The 19,731-nt window shown below is 45.1% G+C and overlaps 1 protein-coding gene and 1 long non-coding RNA gene across 2 annotated transcripts in view; both read right to left on the reverse strand.

The window, feature by feature from the left end:
* LOC149325741 (uncharacterized) overlaps positions 1–19,731 on the reverse strand; it is a 101,874-nt gene continuing 82,143 nt past the window's right edge. Inside the window, exon 4 of the mRNA XM_089563810.1 lies at positions 1–715. Within this exon, the coding sequence (XP_089419936.1) occupies positions 650–715 (66 nt within the window). The 3' untranslated portion in view covers positions 1–649. The remainder of the gene's footprint in view (positions 716–19,731) is intronic.
* LOC149325742 (uncharacterized) lies at positions 15,710–17,656 on the reverse strand. The gene is made up of 2 exons (XR_016286072.1): positions 16,978–17,656; positions 15,710–16,398 (listed from the first exon to the last, which is right to left on the reverse strand). It is a non-coding gene; the product is annotated as an uncharacterized LOC149325742 (long non-coding RNA).

Raw genomic sequence — 19,731 nt, forward strand, 5'->3', positions numbered from 1 at the left:
ACTCAAGTATAGGAATGTGGGAAAGCCTTAAATTCTTAATGGTTCATATTTCGAATGTCAATGCCTATTTCATTCTTTGAATTTAATATCTTAATCTTTCACTTTTTCGCCTAGTGATATCTGCTTTATCAAACAATGGCTGGCATATTTGTGCGCAGCGGTTAGAGTGGGAGGGTAGATTTCCGGAGTGTATTTTACCAGTCCTTCTGATGTTCCAGTCGCCTCGTTCTAGCACGCCTGCTAGACTGACCAATGTAGTGCCTGTCTCACAATAATGGAGTCTGATATGTGATCTCTAGCGTGCAGCCAATGTACCTTTTGCATGCGTGTGCAGTTTCAGATTGGTTATGTGTGTGCACTCCTCTTTTTCGTGCATGCATTCTCTTTGCCTTTAAGACAGCCTTCATTTAGTGCTCGCTTGGTGACTGTTTTCGGTCCGCGCGCTACTTTATCAATAGCTGGCGTGGCAATAAGCCGTTCTTTCCTGTGCTATCAAAGTGTCAGCGCAGTAAGTAGTTCCTAGTTTTCGCTTGTGTTGTGCGTCGTTCTGTGCCTGCGGTATTGTGCTGTGCAATCCCAGTGAGTTTCAGAAATGGCCGGCCAACAACCGGCCGAGTATTGGCGATGCAGCTGCGCCGTTGGTCGCCACTCAGAGGCTGAGCCCCTGGCTGGTCTGCACCAGGATCACCGTGTACGTGATGATGGCTCCGCCCATCTGCGAAGGAGCAAAGAGGCTCAGTCACGATTCGCGGCACGGCCAAGTGTGGCGAGCAGGAGGCTGCGACATTTGTGCATACATTCCCTTCTGGTCTAGCACGCTTTCATCGGAAGTTTTTCCTTCTGAAAAAGTTGCGATGTAGCCGCTGAACACTTCCTATTCGAAGAGAGCGCGCTTTTCGAGAAAACAACTTCCCGAAGAATTCGAAATAGAGAGAAGCATCGAAAGCTTCCGCGTCTCCTGCACCGGCGCCTTACCAATAAACACTGCACGGAATGCTTCGCATGCCTTCTCAAGACGAGCGCGACAACCATTGTCAGCACCAAAATGTTTTCAAACGCCGCGCCATTGATACCGGGAGGCCCATCAGCACCCATGTTTGTTTGTAAACGACAAAACCTTGCTCAGTACTTAATGCCGGCTATCGGAAAGAACTGGGAAATTAAGAACGGTGTGGATCTTGAGATCATGTATCACGAAAGAGGAAACTATGCGACAACTGTACCTTTTCAGTGCTCACCTACGGCACGAAAACGTGGAGGCTAATGAAAAGGGTTCAACCTATGTTTTTCTTTATTTATTTATGCAACATTTCACTTTAAGCACTCCGCCCAAGAAGGGAAAAAAATACATGAACCATTCGTCACATAAACGGATTTCTTCCAGGAACACCGGAAAATTCGGTAAATTGAGGAAAACGCAGCGCCTAATGGGAACTAAGATGGTAGAAGAAACGTTAATAAACAAGCACAGGGCAGAGTGGGTGAGAGTACGAACTCAGGTTGATGAAACCCTAATCAAAATCAAGGAGAAAAACTGGGCTTGGGCAAGGCATGTAGTGCTGAGGCAAGGTAATTGATGGTCGCTAAGGGAACGGACTGAGTTCCAAGAGGAAGCACGCTTATCACGGGGCGGCAGAGATCGAGACGGGCGGATAAGGTTCGGGAGTTTGCAGGGATAAGATGGCCGCAGCTGAAGCAGAACAGTGTTAGAGGGGCATGGGAGAAAATTTGTCTTGCAATAGGCATAGTTAGGCTGATGATGAGTGACGGCAGCAAAAGTTTACGTGATGCGGGTGTGCGGCAAAACAATTAATTTCGGTGGTCTCATGCTTCAGACAGCAGGCGTCCCGTAAAATTTTGCTCCCGATCGTAATTTTGGCGATAGGAACACACATGTGCCACTCTTGTCGTTCTGTGTATTTTGACGGTGTGCGTTTAGTGTGATGCCACACCATCCGTGCAGACTAGTAGCTACCGAACGAAGTGCGAAAATTTCCATAAATGAAATTCGCGTAAACTTCTTGCATGCTAGGAAAGAAAGAAACGCAAACTTTTCATAACGGATTAGTATAAGAGAGGCAAGGACAGACCAAGAACGGGCTTCTAAAGCAGTGTTATTGCAGACGCGCATAGAAGTAACGCTTTATAATTCACTGCTTCTATGTTATCGTACGTGCTTTACGCTGCTAATGTTTAAACAAGGGCCAGAATGGGTAACGGGTCCGGTGGCTTTTTTTTTTATTAGGGAGGGTGGGGGTGGGGGGGGGGGAACTACTTTAGATTTGGTTGCGTTAATCCTCAGTGAAGATTCTGTATTAAAAGCGAATATTTTACACAAGGTTTTATCAGCTTTCATTTTTTATTCGCTCATTGTTTGAGCCGTTAGATATATACTCTCGTCGTGTGCACATCTGATAAATTTAGCGTTGTTGTCAAGGTTCAATATGGCGTTAATGCAGACATTAAAGACCGTGGGTCAGTAAATGCTACCTTTCGGCAAACGTGAGCGATTGAATTTCATATGCAATGAACAATTGTTAATCACTACGACTTCTTGGCAGTGCTCTAGCACGTTGCGATAAGCCCAAGGGAGTTACCGCGAAAACCACGGGGTGGCGCAAGTGAACACTCTCAGGAGTAGGCTACACGTAAAAGTAAATACCCCCGAAAGCAGGAGATTGCACAGCCGTCGCCGTAGCTCAGTCGGCCGAGCAAATGACGCGTAAATCTGGGCTCGTAAGTTCGGATTCCAACTACAGCACCGCGGTTGTTTTTTCTTCTGATTACTAAGCACTTATACTCAGGCGATAAAATAATCACTGATAATCTCCATTGATCAACACCACAAAATAAAAAAGTTTCCCTATGCACCTTACTTTCTGCGGCTGTTGGCATTTTTTGATTGTGGTGAAAATTTCAAGCAAAAAATTTGTGCGATTCTTGGAATTCGAGACGTCGAAAGAATGCAAGAAAAAACCGAGATGAAGTATTTTTCTTCTTCAAGTTGGCTTAAAACAACTTCATTTGGAAAGCTGGTTTCGTTGACATTCGTTTGATGAAACGAAACGGCAAATCTGAGATTGCTTTGTACTTATCAACTACGCTAGAAACACGAAATTTCAATAATTTCTTCAAACATTTGGAAAAAAATGCGAGGTAGATATGGGCTGACAGTTAGAAAATTTATTTTTGCCAACACTTCCAAAAATTACTACAACTTTGACAATCTACAATATTTTCGAGAGTATTCATGAAAAAAAGTAAGGCATGCATCTGGCAGGTGTACCTTGGCCGAATTATTTGGAGATTATTAATGCTTTTGCTTCTGCTATTTTCAAAGGCTGTATTATTCACACAACTTCAGTGGTCGTAAGAGGAGCCGGGTAAGAAGGTTCCACTACATTTTTATCCACACTGTTTGCACATTGCCTGACGTGCGTGCTGTCTGCAGGGAATAAGACGTAATTATAAATGCATCAGCTACCTGATAATCTGAAAAGGGTGTGCGATTTGCGGCTATTGCATCCGCAGGAAGCCACTGTCTCATGGTCTGCAAGGTACGCAGCCGTTTTAAGACTCCTTCGATAAATAAGTAATTCTTGTAATTTCTTTTCGCTTGCCCGTCTTTAATACGCGGTCTTTTTGTTACAGCGTTAAACTTGTAAATATCGGCGGTCTTGTTTTCAGGAGTGACTAATAAAGTATGTCTTTCTCTTGTATCGCATCAAAGTATTCCCATCATCTGCATTTGTGTTCTATGGAGAACAGTGAAAATGCACCCTCTACGAGAAGAAAGAAATTTACCAGTGCTTTGATTTGATTTATTTGGGTTTAACGTCCCAAATTGACTAAGGCTATGAGAGACGCTGTAGTGGAAGGCTCCGGAAATTTCGACCACCTCGGGTTCTTTAACGTGCACTGACGTCGACCAGTACACGGGCCTCTGGAATTTCTCCTGCATCGAAATTCAGCCGCCGCGGCCGGGATCGAACCAGCGTCTTTCGGGCCCGCAGCCGATCGCCGTAACCACTGAGCCATCGCGGCAGGTAAAACGTACCGAGGGCAAAACGCTTGCCTAGAACACGTTCTGGGTGTGTTTCGGGCTGATTGTGTGATATCTAGCGACAACACTTGGTTTAAAATGGTGTGGATGTAAAAATTCGCAGTTAAACTCGTAGTATTTCATCGTCATTTTTTGCCTTCCTGGTCGCAGTGGTTTTGGGAGCTGCGGAACACACAGTTCGGTCGTTCTAGCCATGTGTTTGCCCTCTATACGTGTTCATCGTCTGTAATAGTGGCCTAATAGACGGGGCTCCAGTATTTTAGTTCAGTACATTGGCAGATGTACCGAATGTTTGCGATTCTTGACATGCGTCAGTAATCAAGATGTCTAGCAGTGTTCATGGGTCGGTCGTAATGCGTGTTGCCTGAATTGTGACATTGTACGGCGTGTTACCATCCAGTATAGAACAAAGCTCTTGCTGTATACTTGACATTTCAATGGCGTTTATATTCAAGTCTCCTTGCAGGTTATGACTATTTACCGAGCTGGAGTAGAAAAAGGAAAAGGTGTTACTGTTTAAACTAGGTCCCACTGCAAAAAGCACGCCTAAGTAGACTGCAATAAAAGCCCTTCATAGTCATCAGTTACAAGGGAGAAAATGTCAACTGCTTCGTACCTTATGTACGTCTAGGAAATTATCTCAAATACTCTCCTTTCTTATAGCTGCGGTTAAGAAAACTGTTGAATACCCTGGAATAATAAAGATTTCATGAAAGAAGCATCTCCACTTAATTTTGGTGGCGTTTTCTTCTTTGTAGTGATGCGTAAGACTTTACTATGTATTCAGTCACCACAGGGTGTTCGTCTAGGACCAATAAATTATTTATAATCGAATTATTAATCTTTTATTTCATGCCGTTCCAGTTTCAACGCCTCTGCGACATCAAACTTGCGTTTAGTTCCCGTGAAGCTTGCAAAAAGTGTAATATAGTTTGTTGCTTCTTTATTTTTTTCCCTCCAGTTATTGAGGCAGCTTAGTTTTAGCGTTGTAGTCAAAACGACGAGGCAACGACTATATGGGCATCGACACAAGTGGGCATCGCTCACTTGTGTATTTTCTTCCGTCTAGGGACCGATTTCTGGGATGACGAACGTATGGCCATCGATTTACAGCTGAGTGTGTTCGAACCGCGATATCACTGTGGTGTCAGCTGTGCACCCTGCTCTACCCACGAGGCCTGCCGAACTACGATGGTGGAACGTCATCCAGGACAAGGCCAATCAGCGCAAGCAACACGGATCGACAAGCTATAAAAGCCGCCGCTTCTCTTCGAAGGCTGCAGTCCGGCGGATTACGAGGGCATCACTCACTTGTGTATTTTGTTCTGTCTAGGTGAGAATATTTTTGCCTTTCACACTTGCTTTGTTAGCCTTTTGCCTACGCCGGACTGCCCGCCAGTTTTTTGCAATGCCAAGTAAAGAATGCCTTGCATGTTTAAAAGCGATCTCACCTGATGGCAAAAGTCTTATCTGTACCGAATGCAAGAATGCTTATCATGTTGGAAAGTGCTCGGGCGTTACAAAAACAAATGTCAAAAGCATGTCGAGGGAAATGCTTCGACAATGGGCATGCTCGACCTGCAAAGCGGGCAGGTCAAGAACCGCACGTCACAGGGACACTGATTCCTTGAGTGAAACATCGTCATGTGACCCTGATGAACCTTCTTTAGCAAGTGTCATGTCAAAGTTAGATGCTGTACTGCGTCGCTTGGACGAACTTGAAACAAGGCAGGAAGAACAGCTGACGAAACTAGATACTACAAACAAAAGAATAGTGCATCAAAATCAGACAATGCAAGGTATGGAAGCATCGCTAGACCTACTTTCTTCCCAATACGACACTGTCCTGCAGTCGCTAGAAATACAGAAAACCGAGCTGAAAGACATAAGAAAAGAGACTTGCGACCTAGCAGATCAACTAGCAACGTCAAACGCGCGGCTTCAGCAGTTGGAAACGGAGGTGGATAAACTGGAGACTTACTCCCGTAGAAACAATATAGAAATCCATGGAATAAAACAAAGTGCTAATGAAGACCTGAATGTAGTTTTGGCATCTATTGCTGACAAACTCCAACTTCCCGTTCCTGATGAGAATGAAGTCGACGCGGTGCATAGAATCAAAGGTAAATCGAGCAAGGAACCACCAATACTGGTCAAATTTTTCAAGAGAGCAACAAGAGAAAAATGGATCGAGAAAAGGACAGCCCTATGAGATGACGACATTTTCATCAATGAGAATCTCACATACTCTGTGAAAAAGCTGCACTGGCTGACAAAGTGTGCCGCCAAAGAAAAACAGTACCGTGTTGTCTGGGTGCGCAATGGAAGGATATACATGAGTAATATGGAAGGGGGAACAGTAGTACGAATAGATAAAGAAGAGGACCTAGCTAAGATTGCATGAACATGACAGCTAACATGTTAAATAACATTTTAAATCAGACAGCGCGTCATTCCTTCCTGCCATCAGATATATACGCTGCATCCTCGCAGAAAACAAAAACTATCTCTTGCTTTCATATCACCGCACAATCCTTGCGAAATAAAGGTGACGAATTTGAATCGTTTTTTTCCACACTTAACTTCCGTTTCAACGTTGTCATGGTCACTGAAACGTGGTATGAAAATAGTTGTGAAATACTGCAGTTGCCGAACTACAACACGCATGTACAAAATCGCAATGACAAACGAGGCGGAGGTGTCTTGATAGCAATAGACAAATGTTTTAAATGCAGTATTCTCGCTGATTTCACTCAAATTCATGATGACTACGAAGTACTGTCCTTACAAAGTGGTAAAAATGTCTTCTCTGTTATATACCGGCCTCCTAAAAGCAACTTCTCAAATTTTCCTTGCTTTCTTGATGAATATCTCCAATGGGTCTCAGATAACAACCTTAACCTAGTATTAGGTGGTGACATGAACATAGATTTTCTTTCCCATTCTGCTAACAAACTAGAAGTTGAGTCTATACTGCAATGCAACGGTTTTATTAACGTCATAAATGAACCAACACGATTACAGGCTGCAACGTCAATTGATGTTTTTTACTAATTCTCCAGCTGATCATCTTAAATCAGGAATAATTAATGTCCATATCAGTGACCATCTTCCAATATACCTGATTGTTGAGTGTGAAACATCTAGGAAACAATGCGTACCTTCTGCGATAGAATACCGGCGCATTAATAATGAAACACTGAATTTCTTTCGAGGCGCACTTGCAAATGTTGACTGGAACGTTGTGCGAAACAAAAATGCTCCAGAGGATGCCTACAATGCCTTCATCGCCATATTCAGGACTATATATGAGCAAAGCTTTCCTTTTGTCACTTTCAAAAGACCTCGAAAAGCCAGAAAACCATGGATAACTGCAGAATGCCTTAAAATGATAAAAAAGAAGACGCACCTTTACAACCGCTTCATTCAAAGAAAGTTACCCGATGATCTTGTACGATTTAAAACATATCGCAACCAAGTTACGTCTACTCTTCGTCAGGCAAAAAAACAGTACATGGAAAAACTATTCAACCAAGACTCACTAAAAAGGAGCGATCTTGTGTGGCAAAACATTAAAAGAATTTTAAACCGAGGTTCTGCTGCCACTGATGTACTTGAACTTTTTATTGATAATGAGCCAGTGAGTGGGAAAAAGCTAGCAGATAATTTTAATAATCATTTTGTGTCTCAGGCGGATGGGAATGACGATCTCACGGATGTGAAGTGTCTTGACGTACGTATTGTTTCCAGTGCATTCCTATCGCCAACAGATGCTATTGAAATTAAAAATTGCCTCTTGGCTTTACGCAACAGCAAGGTACTTGACATTGACGGTTTCAGAATTTCCCCAGTAAAGTATGTACCCGATGTAATTAGCCCAGTGTTAGAATATATCTTTAATTGTTGCATTGAACATGCAGTATTCCCCAAAAGAATGCAGATTGCCAGAGTCACGGTTATACATAAAGGCGGAGACAAAAACATTCTGTCAAATTATCGACCAATATATATTCTTCCTGTTTTTTCAAAGTGTTTTGAAAAAATCCTGTTTAGACGAATATCTGGTTTCTGTGACAAACATAACATAATAACGCCCAGTCAGCATGGTTTCAGAAAACACTTCTCGACGGAAACCGCGCTTCTAACTCAGAAAGAACTAATCTTAGAGTCCTTTGAACAGAAACTTCTCACTCTTGGCATTTTCATTGATTTTTCCAAAGCATTTGACCGCATGAATCACAGAATAATGATAGCTAAGCTCGAACATTATGGTTTTCGCGGAAAGTTTCTTCAAATCATTCAGTCTTATTTAGGTTCTCGAGTACAACAGGTAAACATACACAATGACTCCTCAGATTTTAGGCATATCACTTCAGGCGTTCCGCAAGGCAGTAACTTGGAACCACTCCTATTCCTCCTTTATGTTAATGACGTCGTCTGCATTAGTAAGCTGCCAACTTTCATTATTTACGCAGATGACACCACTTTATTTTTTAGAGCCTCACATTTACAAGATCTTCAGCAACAAGCATCACATTGTCTACACTCGCTTTTAGAATGGTCTAAATGCAATTTGTTAAGCATTAACACCCAGAAAACAAAAGCTGTGCTCTTCAGACCTCGCAGTAAGCCTATTAACGGATCGCCACTTTCTTTAAGATTGGGCTCGTCACTCATCCAGATTGTTCCAGTCATCAAAAGTTTAGGTGTGATTTTTCATGAGAACTTATTATGGAATGATCATGTCGAAATGGTAATAAACAAACAGTCAAGGTTGTCGGTATTTTATGTCGACTAAGGTACTTTATGCCGAAGCGTATTAAGCAAATGCTGTATAACGCACCTTTTTCTTCTGTTCTTAACTATTGCTTTTTGGTCTGGGGCACTACGTCTTTTACCAACATTAATCGTTTGCACCTTTTTAAAAAAAAAAGCTGTTCGTAGCATTGTGAATGCTCCGCGACTAGAGCATAGTGGCCCGATATTTCAGGCACTCGGCATCGCCCCCCTTCCCCAGTTGTATGAAACGTTGCTCTTAAGACGGTATGAAACAAGTGTTGTTAAAAACAATTGCTTTATGTTACAGCTGTCTGGACTGAAATACAAAGAGTCTAAATACTCTACTCGAACAGTTTTGAATTGGTTTGTACCTAAGACCCGCACAAATTACGGGTATCAAAGGCTGAACTTCACTCTCCCACATTTATTAAATAAGAAATCCTTATAAATGTATAGCTAAATAATGCCAACAACTGTTATGTGTCTTGTGTGTTTGTACGTTTTTTTTCTCTGAAAGTGCCCTCGTATTGATTCTTTCGTTTGTTCTGTTAACGTGAACAAGTGTATCACTGCCAAGCTTCTGTAGGGTGCGCCGGCCTCGTCAAGCCTTGCCACTGTCTTTTTGCCGGTACACCCAACATCGCCATGATGTTAAATAAATATATTCTGATTCTGAACTTCAAGAAATTTCCGCCAAAATCTAAGCAAACATTAAGGTAGTGCGCATAATGATAATGATGGGAAAACCCCCGATAGATGCGGACTAAGCAGGATGAACATGATATGTAAGAGAAAAAGAGAGAAACAACCTGATTGCCATAGAATGTTGGGATTTAGGGCAGTTGGGTGGCCCCCAGGTAGGGGCGACTTCCAGAGCCCACGAAACGAGTGCCAGCTGAATGGTCTGGCCTTCTGGGGAGTTGGTTCGATCCCTCCTCGGAGCGGGCTGGCAGTAAAGTTTTGTGGGGGCGTGTTTCCCTCCTAACCGCGGTATGCGCCTGGGTGGCGATTTCTCCCCGGTGACAGTTTTGGCAGGCGGGATCGTATTCACCGTCTGTGATGAGTGATAGCCTAGAATGGCTAAGGATCGAGTCTGTCTGCAACCTGCGGAGCATAGTGGCTTGCGCTCTATTTAAGTTTACTCATTTTATTTCCCCTGTGGACCCTTGAGGAAACAATAAATAAAGTCGGGGTGGGGAGGCGGAACTTAGCGTCTCGTCTCTCGGTGGATGTTGGTGAATTCGGCAAAGGTGTGGGGAGCCTCGGCAAGAGCATCTGGGTCCGTGGGGCCGGCCGCCCGGTTGATTAGAACTCGGGCTACTCGGTCCACCCCTTCGTTTCCAGAGTTTCCGCGTGAGCCGGTACCCAGACAAGGTTGACCTTATGGTCGTGAGTGCAGCCGCGAAAGCTGCGTGCAGCGGGGTGGCAGATAAAGCCTGCCGAGTAATTTTGTATCGCTCCTTTGGAGTCACTTAGGGCTGTGCATGTGCGTGAGTCAGTGACGACCGGCGAGATGCCGGTTTCTTCCGAAGCGGTAGAAGAGTGGGCTCGTACTGTACTGTGGCTGTGGTGACGAGAATGAACTGTATCGGTGTTGCACAAGTTACGTATGTGGTTGCACTTTGCCGTGCAGCACCCACGTGTTCGTCGGCAAGGTATGTGGCATCCAGTGCTCGGGCTTTGAGCTCGCGGCGCTTACCATGTGCGGCCAGGTAGCATGTTGTGAGGATTGGTTCGATAGCAACGCTGCTGTGGACGCCTATTGGAATGGGGGCCTGGGCTGGACGTCACCTATGGAGTTGATGTTGAGATGACCAACTTTTAGTGCCAGAGAGCTGGTGGATTTCGGCGGTCTTGCGTGCCCACATGAGTTCCGTAAGCGTGTTGTAGATGTCAACTTGGAAGAAATGATGCGTGCTGGCGTACTGGGGCAGCCTCGGTGCCGTTTTGTACACTGCAAGTATAATGCTGTTCGCAGCTTCCTCTTCCCTCCGGCGAAGGTGATAGTGGGGGTGGAAGTCGACTATCGCCCTAATAATGAATGCTTCCGTGAGCCGACAGAGGTCGTCCTCCTTCATACCTCTGCAGCGGGTGCCGATGCGGCGGATGAGGCCGTTCATCTGATTGACTGTGGTGCGGAGGCGCTGAATGGCCGCCGAAATTTGCGTGTTCTTCTGTATTTGAGTGTTCTTCTGTATTAGCACGCATAATCCGGACTAGATGTACGGGATGTGTGTCAACTTGTAGTAGAATGGGCTCATGCGAGTCGGATATGGGCAGGAGAACTCACATGTCCCTGGTGACTAGCAGTTCGGACTTGTGGGGGAGCATGTGAGCGGGTTCGTTTTTACAAAGGCGTCGCCTTTTTTGTTTTTGCTCTTTGAAGGAAGTTGGTGCAGAGGGCATATCATCATCATCAGCCTAACTGCATCCACTGTTGCGCAAAGGCCTCTTTCATGTCTCTCAAATTAACTATGTCGTTTTCCAGCGGCGGCCACCATATCCCCGCGAACTTTATAATCTTATCCGCCCACCTAACTTTCTCACAGCCCCTGCTACGCTTGCCTTTTCTTGGAATCCACTCAGTTACCCTCAAGGACCAACGGCTATCTTGCCTCCGCATTACATTCCCTGCCCAAGCCTATTTCTTTCTCTTGATTTCGATTAGGATTTCATTAATCCGCGTATGTTCTCTGACCCACTCTGCCTGCTTGCGGTCTCCTTGAAGTTCCACCGAACTTTTTTATTTCCACAACTTAATGCGTTCTCCTTCACTTAAGCTGAATCTTTTCGTTAGCCTTCACTTTTCTGCACCGCAGCTGAGTTGTGGCACGGTACAGCTGTGATATACTTTTTTCTCGAGAGAGGTATTGGTAAACTGCCATTCATGATCTGAGAGTGCCTGCCACATTCACTCCAAACCATTCTTATTCTTCCAGCTATTTCCCTCTCATGATGCGGATGAGCGGTCACTACCTGTTCTGAGTAGACGTATTTTTTTACCACTTCCAGCACCTCGTGACCAACTGTGAACTGCTGTTCCCTTGCAAGGCTGTTGAACATGACTTTGGTTTTCTGCATGTTAACTTAGACCTACTGTTCTGCTCTGCCTTTCTAACTCATTGATCATGTTTTGCAGCTCATCTTCTGGGTGACTTAACGAGTCAATGACATCAGCGAATCGCAGATTACTTAGGTATTGTCCATAGCCTCTTATCCCCAACTCTTCCCAAATCAGGCCTCAGAACACCTCCAGTAAATAGGCAGTGAAAAACATGGGCGGGATCGTGTATCACTCTCTGACACCATTCCTTAATAAAATTTTATTGCTGGCTTGATGAAGCAATATCGTAGCTGAGCAGCCGTTATAGATATAGTCAGTATTTTCACATGAGACTCTTCTACACCCTGATTCTGAAATACCTGCATGACTGCTGAGGTTTCAACTGAGACAAATGCTTTCTCGTAATCAACGAACGGTATATACAGGGGATGGTTATATTCTGCGTATTTCTTTATTCTTTAGATACCTGAGATACCTGTCAGGTATCCTGTCGAACCATCCTACCGCCTACTTCTCATGCACACTTCGTAATGATTGCTGCCAAATTATCGTTCATTCTTTCAACATTAAAATAGTCTTTCTCAGTTCGAGCAAAATATGTGCTTTGAAGCGATTTTCTGAATAATTCTCCTTTTCCTCTTACAGCTAACTCGTTAATGTGTTTCCGCTTCATTTATTTCTTCTGTTTCCTTCTCAAGTCTCAGCTTATTCGGAACCATTCCGTGGTTGCTACAACGTACTTTTCCAAGGCCATCCACATCCTGCGCGATCTAGGGCGAGCGCATAGTATGAAGTCTACTTCATTTTCAGTCTTACCACTCGGGCCCTTCCAAGTCCACTTCCTATTCTTTCGTTTGCGGAAGAAGGAATTAATGATCCTTAAATTATTTCTATCTGCGAACTCTAATAATAGCTCTCCCCTGCTGTTCCTGGAGTCTATACCGCAGTCGCCTACCACTTCGTCTCCGGCGTGCTTCTAGTTTACCTTCACGTTGGAGTAGCTCGTTAGTACAGTGTACTGTGATTTTAATTTCTTCATTGCCGATTCCACGTCTTCATAGTAGCTTTCAACAACCTTGTCACCACGGATAGATGTAGGCGCGTAGATCTGCACCACCTTCAGCTTGTACCTCTTATTAAGCCTAATTACGATAGCTGCAACCCTTTCGTTAATACTATATAACTCCTCTATGTCGGCAGCTATATCCTCATTGATGAGGAATCCACCAGCTAGTTCTTATCGGTCCGCTAATTCACGATAGCACACTGCATGCCCTCCATTTAGTACTGTACATATACGCCTCACCTGTCTTCCTAACCTCACTAAGGCCTATAATATCTCATTTAATACCCGCTAGTTCCTCGAACAGCACTGCTAGACTAGCCTCACTGGATAAGGTTCTTGCGTTAAAGGTTGTGGGGTTCATTTTCCAATGGTGACCTGTCAAGAACCAGATATCCTTAGCACTTTCCACTACGTCACAGGTCTGATCACCCCCTTGGTCAGTTGCTTCGCTGCCGCTGGGGACTGAGGTCCGAGAGTTAAATGGTTTGTTCATAGAAGGTTGTGGCTAAGTACTACACCAGGGTGGCCAAACCCTGCTCTGGTGAGGAAGTGCGTTGTCGGTTCTGATCACCGAGGTCAGGCCGCACCCCAGAACATGCGGAGTTTTTTTTTCTTTAAACCGGTAGAGAATTGCCCGGCGCCGAGAGGCAAACCCTTGTCCTCTTGCACGCGAGGCAGATGCTCTACCCCTACGCCGTCGCTGCATTCATCGGCGTATACTGAGTGCTCAATGAGAGGTATGTCTTCCAGCAGTGCAGGGAGGCCTCTCATTGTAGTGTTGAAAAGTAACGGAGATAATGTTGTGGTGTTCCCCGGGTGCCTAGGGTGATCTTCTCGCTGTGAAGGTCTGCAATGTGAAATTGTGCTGCATGGTTATGAAGAAAGTCGGCGATGCAGTTGTAGGTGCGGGTGCCGACATTCATTTGTGGGAGGTTTCCAGGATGAAAGTTTGTGACACGTTGTCGAAAGCCTTCATGACGTCTAGGCATCGGATGGTTTGTGTAGCTCGGATGGGGCTCGGATCGAGGATGTCGTGTTCGATTTGCCACATATTATCTTGGATGGAGCGGCCTGTCCTGAAGCCGAAGATAGTGGGAGAAAAAAGTCCCCTTGGTCTACGTGAGTGGGAAGTCTATTCAGTAGGACGTGTTCCCTGGCCTCTCTCAGGCAGGACGTGAGCGGGATTGGACGGAGGTTGCCCAGCTCCAGCCATTTGCCTGGCTTAGGTATTAAAATCACTTTGGCATGCTTCCAGGTGTCTGGAAGGCAATTTCATGCCAGTGTTGGTTGAAAAGGTCTCCCAGTGCCTCGATGGAGTGATGTTCGAGGTTACGCAAGTCTGGTTGGTTATGCGGCCGCGCCGGTGGCCGCGGTGCTTTTAATGCGATTGAGGGTGGTGGTAACTTCTGCTGCCGAGATGTCGGCGTCCATGTTGGGGTTCTGAACGCCAGTATACCCTGAAGGAATAGTGATTTCAGTGGAAGTATTGATGTATTTGTCTTTCAAGACGGCGAGGAGGTCCTCATTCATGCCCTGAAAGGCGCATATGCGCGAATTGGGTCCAGTAGATGTCTGAGCAGGAGCCACGAATTTTCGCATCCTAGCTGGCCGTTAAGATGGTCGCAGCTTTAATGCCATTGCTCCTATCCCAGATTAATGGAGTAAGCTTCGATCTCGAGCTCGAGGTCAACGACACGGAGCTTGAGGGGTCGATTGCGTTTTTGGCGGAGCCAGCTAGCATGAAGGCTGCACTGGGCCTCCCACATGTGTATGAGTTTGGCGTCGAGAGTGCGGCCATCTTCTTCCTGGGTAGTTGTGGAGATGGCAGCGGCGGCGTCTTGGAGCAGTGAGTTTGTCCATGTGTCCATGTCGTCTATAGGGGCTAGTGCGTTTGGTGCGCGCGTAAGATCTGAAGGCGTCCCAGTTAGTGTGCTTGATTCTTCGGCTGGGGGCTTTGCTGTGTGTAGCCGTGAAGGTGGTGCTGAGAACACAGTGATTGCTGCCTAGTTCATGCCGAGGTTCTTCTCGGCATGTAAGAGAAGAGGGGACAAAGCTGGGATGACTACGGTCCCATTACAGTGACATCAGTGACTTACAAAGTGGTGATTCAGATTATGAAGGACATCGTGCAGCCATGGATGGAGAACTAGGGGGTGCTTGGGGAGCTACAAAATTGGTTCTGGAAACAAATTGGCAGCAGTGCGCACATCGTACGCATCGCTCTAAATTCTACTGCCTTTGCAGGATCAACCAAGGTAGATATACCATGGTAGCGAAGGCTCCATAGACGCCCATTGGTCTAAAACATGGCGGCTCATGGGGGCACCCCAGCGCCACTAATTTGGGGGGGCAAACTACGTATGAGTGACGTTGAATGACGTCACGCATACCTACGCTTTTGGCGCGAATTATGAAGTGGTCTTTTTATAGAACCCGCATTTTCGAGCCGGTATCGCTTTAAGGTTGCCTTTCAGTGCGCACCAACCTTTGCCAGTCGAATGTGCTCGAGTTCCTGCTAGTTATGGCCTTGTTAATGTGCAATTGGGAACCCAATGAAAGTGACTGGCAAAGAAGGCAGCACAGAAAGGCAGCAACACTTGCAGACGCTGGGTAAGAATGCATGATTCGTAGTGGAAACCTTGGTGGAAATGCTGGTGCTAGTACTTTTGAGTATATCAAAGTATGATGCACAAAGCACAGGCTCAAGTGCACAGTTTGCAATACAGTGCACGGCAAGTATGGTTTTCATATTCATGGTTTATTACAGCAACCAAACAAATACAGCGATAAAGCACACCAACAAAAAATGCGCGTCACAGGCAGCTCAAGCAGTAGTTTTTTTAAGCTGGCTATTCATCTCAATGGTCACAGTGCGGTTAGGAAAAAGCCCTTAAGTTCCACGAACGTTGCCAGGTAGGAAATTGAAAAGTATAGAAAACAATGCTACGACAGCTTCCATTCAGGCAAACGTGACATGACATAGTACGCGCATCAACACATACACCATGCAGCACACAGGGATTACTCTTCACATTTCATTTCTTCAACTGAAAGAATACAGCAGCTATGTTCACACCTGCATGACAGTATTAACAAGTTTTAGCATCAACAAATCTGCTCAACGCTAGAGCATTACACCATACATAGGGCCTGCGCACAACCTCAACAGCTCCTTGTCGCTAACCGAAGTAATTTGAAGCAATTCTAATCAAGCCAAAATATACATGAAGTGCAGTTTAAAGTGAAGTGCAGGGATATTCAATACAGCCACTCCTTCCTCGAGTAGGCACAGCATCGAGACGCAGCCATCCTGGCCGCAGATACACAAACAGTTCGAAGTGCTTGGAAGAAACCCTCAGGTCTCGCAGCTGGCACGGCGTCTTCTCCAGGCTGAGGTTGCGGCAGAGCTCCACCCACGTTTTGCACCTGGACATGAAGCAGCATACACGTTATACAACTGCACCCAAATGAATACCATATACTCCAAACGTCAATACGCCAAGATTCCTTTCACCTAAATGCAGTACGTTATAACTATGGCAGAAAATGCTCGCGCCAAGCCTCCGCGCCTCAGAGTGCGGTTAAGCTCGCCTGATACCACACGGCTAGCTACTTTTCTATGCTCAAAGAGTGACGAGAGCGATGCAGCAAAATGAGTCTAAAACTACATTGACGGTCATGTATACGTAGAACGGCAATAACTACTGCTGGGCGAATTCAGTTAAGGCACAGTCAATGCGGCGCACATATACATGGTTGAGTTTCGATACTGTCAGTTGCGAGGGGATCCTCAAATTGGCTTCACGGTGCTGCAAAACCCATTAATGTCATGCTCAGAGCTGTTAGGCAACGCAGTTGGTTTTAAATTGAACATGCGGCAAGTCAATTTACTAAAACATCCCGATAACATGAAGCCAAGTGCGTATGAAACGGTTACAGCTACGAATGGGCGCGGTAAGCCCGACAAAAGCATATCTAGAGCAGACGAAAACGGCAATAGCTCACCTGCGAAAGTCCAGAGGGAAGCGGTGCAGGCTTGGTAAGACACCCACGGTACAACCCACGCTGTCACAATGTGCCACGGAGCAAGGTTTCTTCACATGCCGCAACCTCATCTTGAAATGCAGAGCTAAGCGCTTGAAACGATGAGCGCGAAGCCTCGGGAAAAGGTTTCGCACTGGCCGTACACCGAAGGAAACGCTGCAGCGGTGCAGCGGGGTGCAGAGCTTGCCAAACGGTGACAGAGAAGCGACGGGCAAGGACGACAAAAACTTCTTAAAGGTGCCATTTCGAGACCGGCGAGCTTAATTTGCACGCTTTCCAAGGCGCGCCATAGCAGGCAGCTGGAGATAAGAAATCGCTTCGTAAGCTCCCGCAGCCACTGTGGTCAAGGGGGGCCGGGTACCGAAACAAGGCCTGCAAAATCGCGCTGGAAATGCACAGAGGGCGCAACAAGAGCGCTGCAAAAAATTACAAAATTCGGCTTAATATGTTTTGCTGAAATAGTTTATCTATTTTATAAAACGTGGCATTAAAATATTCATTTGTTTTTGTTGTTTTATAGCATTTTTATTTGTGCTTTTGAATTTCATTATATAAGTGTTTCGGCCGCCCAAAGTGGCTGTGCTGCAGTCGCGCTAGACCGTTTTTGGGCCCAGCCTTCGCCACCATTCTACATCCACCTTGGATCAACTACGGCGCCGTTCATCTGCCGAGAAGCTTGACCTTGGCGGCATATCGTCTTCGCACGGGCACCACCGTATCACTGTAGTGATAGGCGTATCGCAGCTTTGCCTGCTGGGATCTGTCTACGTGGGATTACCGCCAACGACCGCCTTTAAAAGAGAAGCCACATCGATCTGCTCTTCAGTTTGGCAGCAGTGCGCACATCGTACGCATCGCTCTAAATTCTACTGCCTTTGCAGGTAAGCGATTTACTTCTATAGGTCGTCTTTGGCGCTACTCTGCGTACTGCTGCCAAACTTGAACCTGATTTCACCTTTGTTCGTTAAAACTGTAACCTTGTAATCCTCAAGCATGACGAAGGAAGTCATGAAAGCACTTGAGGATTTTAAACGAGAAATGAGGCACGAACTGCGCTCCGTGAAGGATAGCGTCAAATTCTGTAGTGACACGTGTGACGAAACAAAAGTGATTAGCTCCGAAGTTAAAGCACTCAGACAAGAGGTCACCGAACTCTTGAAATGCAATGAAAGTCTGCGAAAGGAAAACCGGCGACTGACGCAAAGAGTTGAGGAACTTGAGCAGTACAGTCGTCTGAATAATTTAGAGATAAAAGGTGTCAATTCAACAGAAAGCCCCCAGGACATAGTGATGAAAATTGGTGAGCTAATCGAAGAGCCTGTCTCTGAGGGCGATATTGATACCTGTCACAGGGTTCCCACTCAGAAGTCTGATGAGACCAATATCGTAGTTCGATTTGTGAGAAGGGAGAAGCGACATGCTTTTCTTTCGAAGGCTAGGAAACACAGGATTACAAACGACAAACTCGGTTCCGATGAAAAAGATCCTGTGTTTGTTAATGAGCACCTCACGCAGACTAACAAGAAGTTGCTCGGGGCGGCTGTTGCACGCAAAAAGCAGGTTGGTTGGAAATTTGTTTGGACCTCCGGATGCAAAGTGCTTGCGCGCAAGAATGAGACGGGTGATGTGCTAAAGATCCGAGATCTGTCTGATTTAGACAAGATGACTGCTTAAGGTGTGTTTTGCTGATGAGAAAACTGTTGCTGTTTTTTTTTTCCTCATGTATTCCTCACCAACATGTCGTTATTATGACAATCATAGCTTTAACTTAACCTATTGCTCAGAGAGAACTAGATTTTCTGCAGTTCATTTAAATGTTCGTAGCATGAAAAATAAGGGCGACTGCATCAACTTGTTCTTTGAATCTTTAAAAGTAAAATTTGATGCAATCTTGTTTACAGAGACTTGGTTGACCACTAACCACAATCACGTTTTACTTCCTGGTTACAATTATAATGGTCTTGTTAGGTCGAGTGGCAGGGGCGGTGGTGTTGCAATTTATGTCAAAACTTGCTATCCACAAAGGGTCATAGAAGAGTTTTCGATCATGTCTGCAAACGTTGAATCTTTGGTCATAGCTTTGCCCCATACTATAGTTGCTACAGTATACAGGCCACCTGCTGGTAACCGACTACAATTTTTTCGGTTCTTTGAAAATATTTTGGAACACCTAACGTCTGCCAATCTTCCGTTTGTTCTTATGGGCGATGTCAACATAAATCTTATGTCTGATGACAATATCACACGTGAACTAAATAGTATTATTCATACATACGCATGCTCTAACATTATCACTTTACCCACACGAGTAACTCTATCTACTGCTACTTTGCTAGACATTTGCGTCACAAATGTATTACTTCCTGAAACTGTGTCTGGTGTGCTGATCAATGACATTAGTGATCATTTGCCAGTTTTCTGTTTTCTTCCTGCTAGATTATATAAACCTAAATTTTCTGTGATAACATATAAGACTAGAGATATTAATGAAGAATCTTTAGATAGATTCAAGTCACTGGTTGACGATGTTTCCTGGGACACCATATACGAGATGACCGATGTAAATGATGCCTATGAAGCTTTTCTTCATAAATTTTTGGCATGCTGTGATGAAGCTTTTCCGCTGAAGGAGAGGGAGGTTAAAAGTAAGAAGTTTAGAAAACCATGGATAAATAAAGCATTGTATGATAAAATTAAAACCAGGAATAAAATGTA

This window comes from Amblyomma mixtum, chromosome 10 (assembly GCF_055824585.1).
Source record: "Amblyomma mixtum isolate Tamu chromosome 10, ASM5582458v1, whole genome shotgun sequence".
Classification (NCBI taxonomy): Eukaryota; Metazoa; Arthropoda; class Arachnida; order Ixodida; family Ixodidae; genus Amblyomma; species Amblyomma mixtum.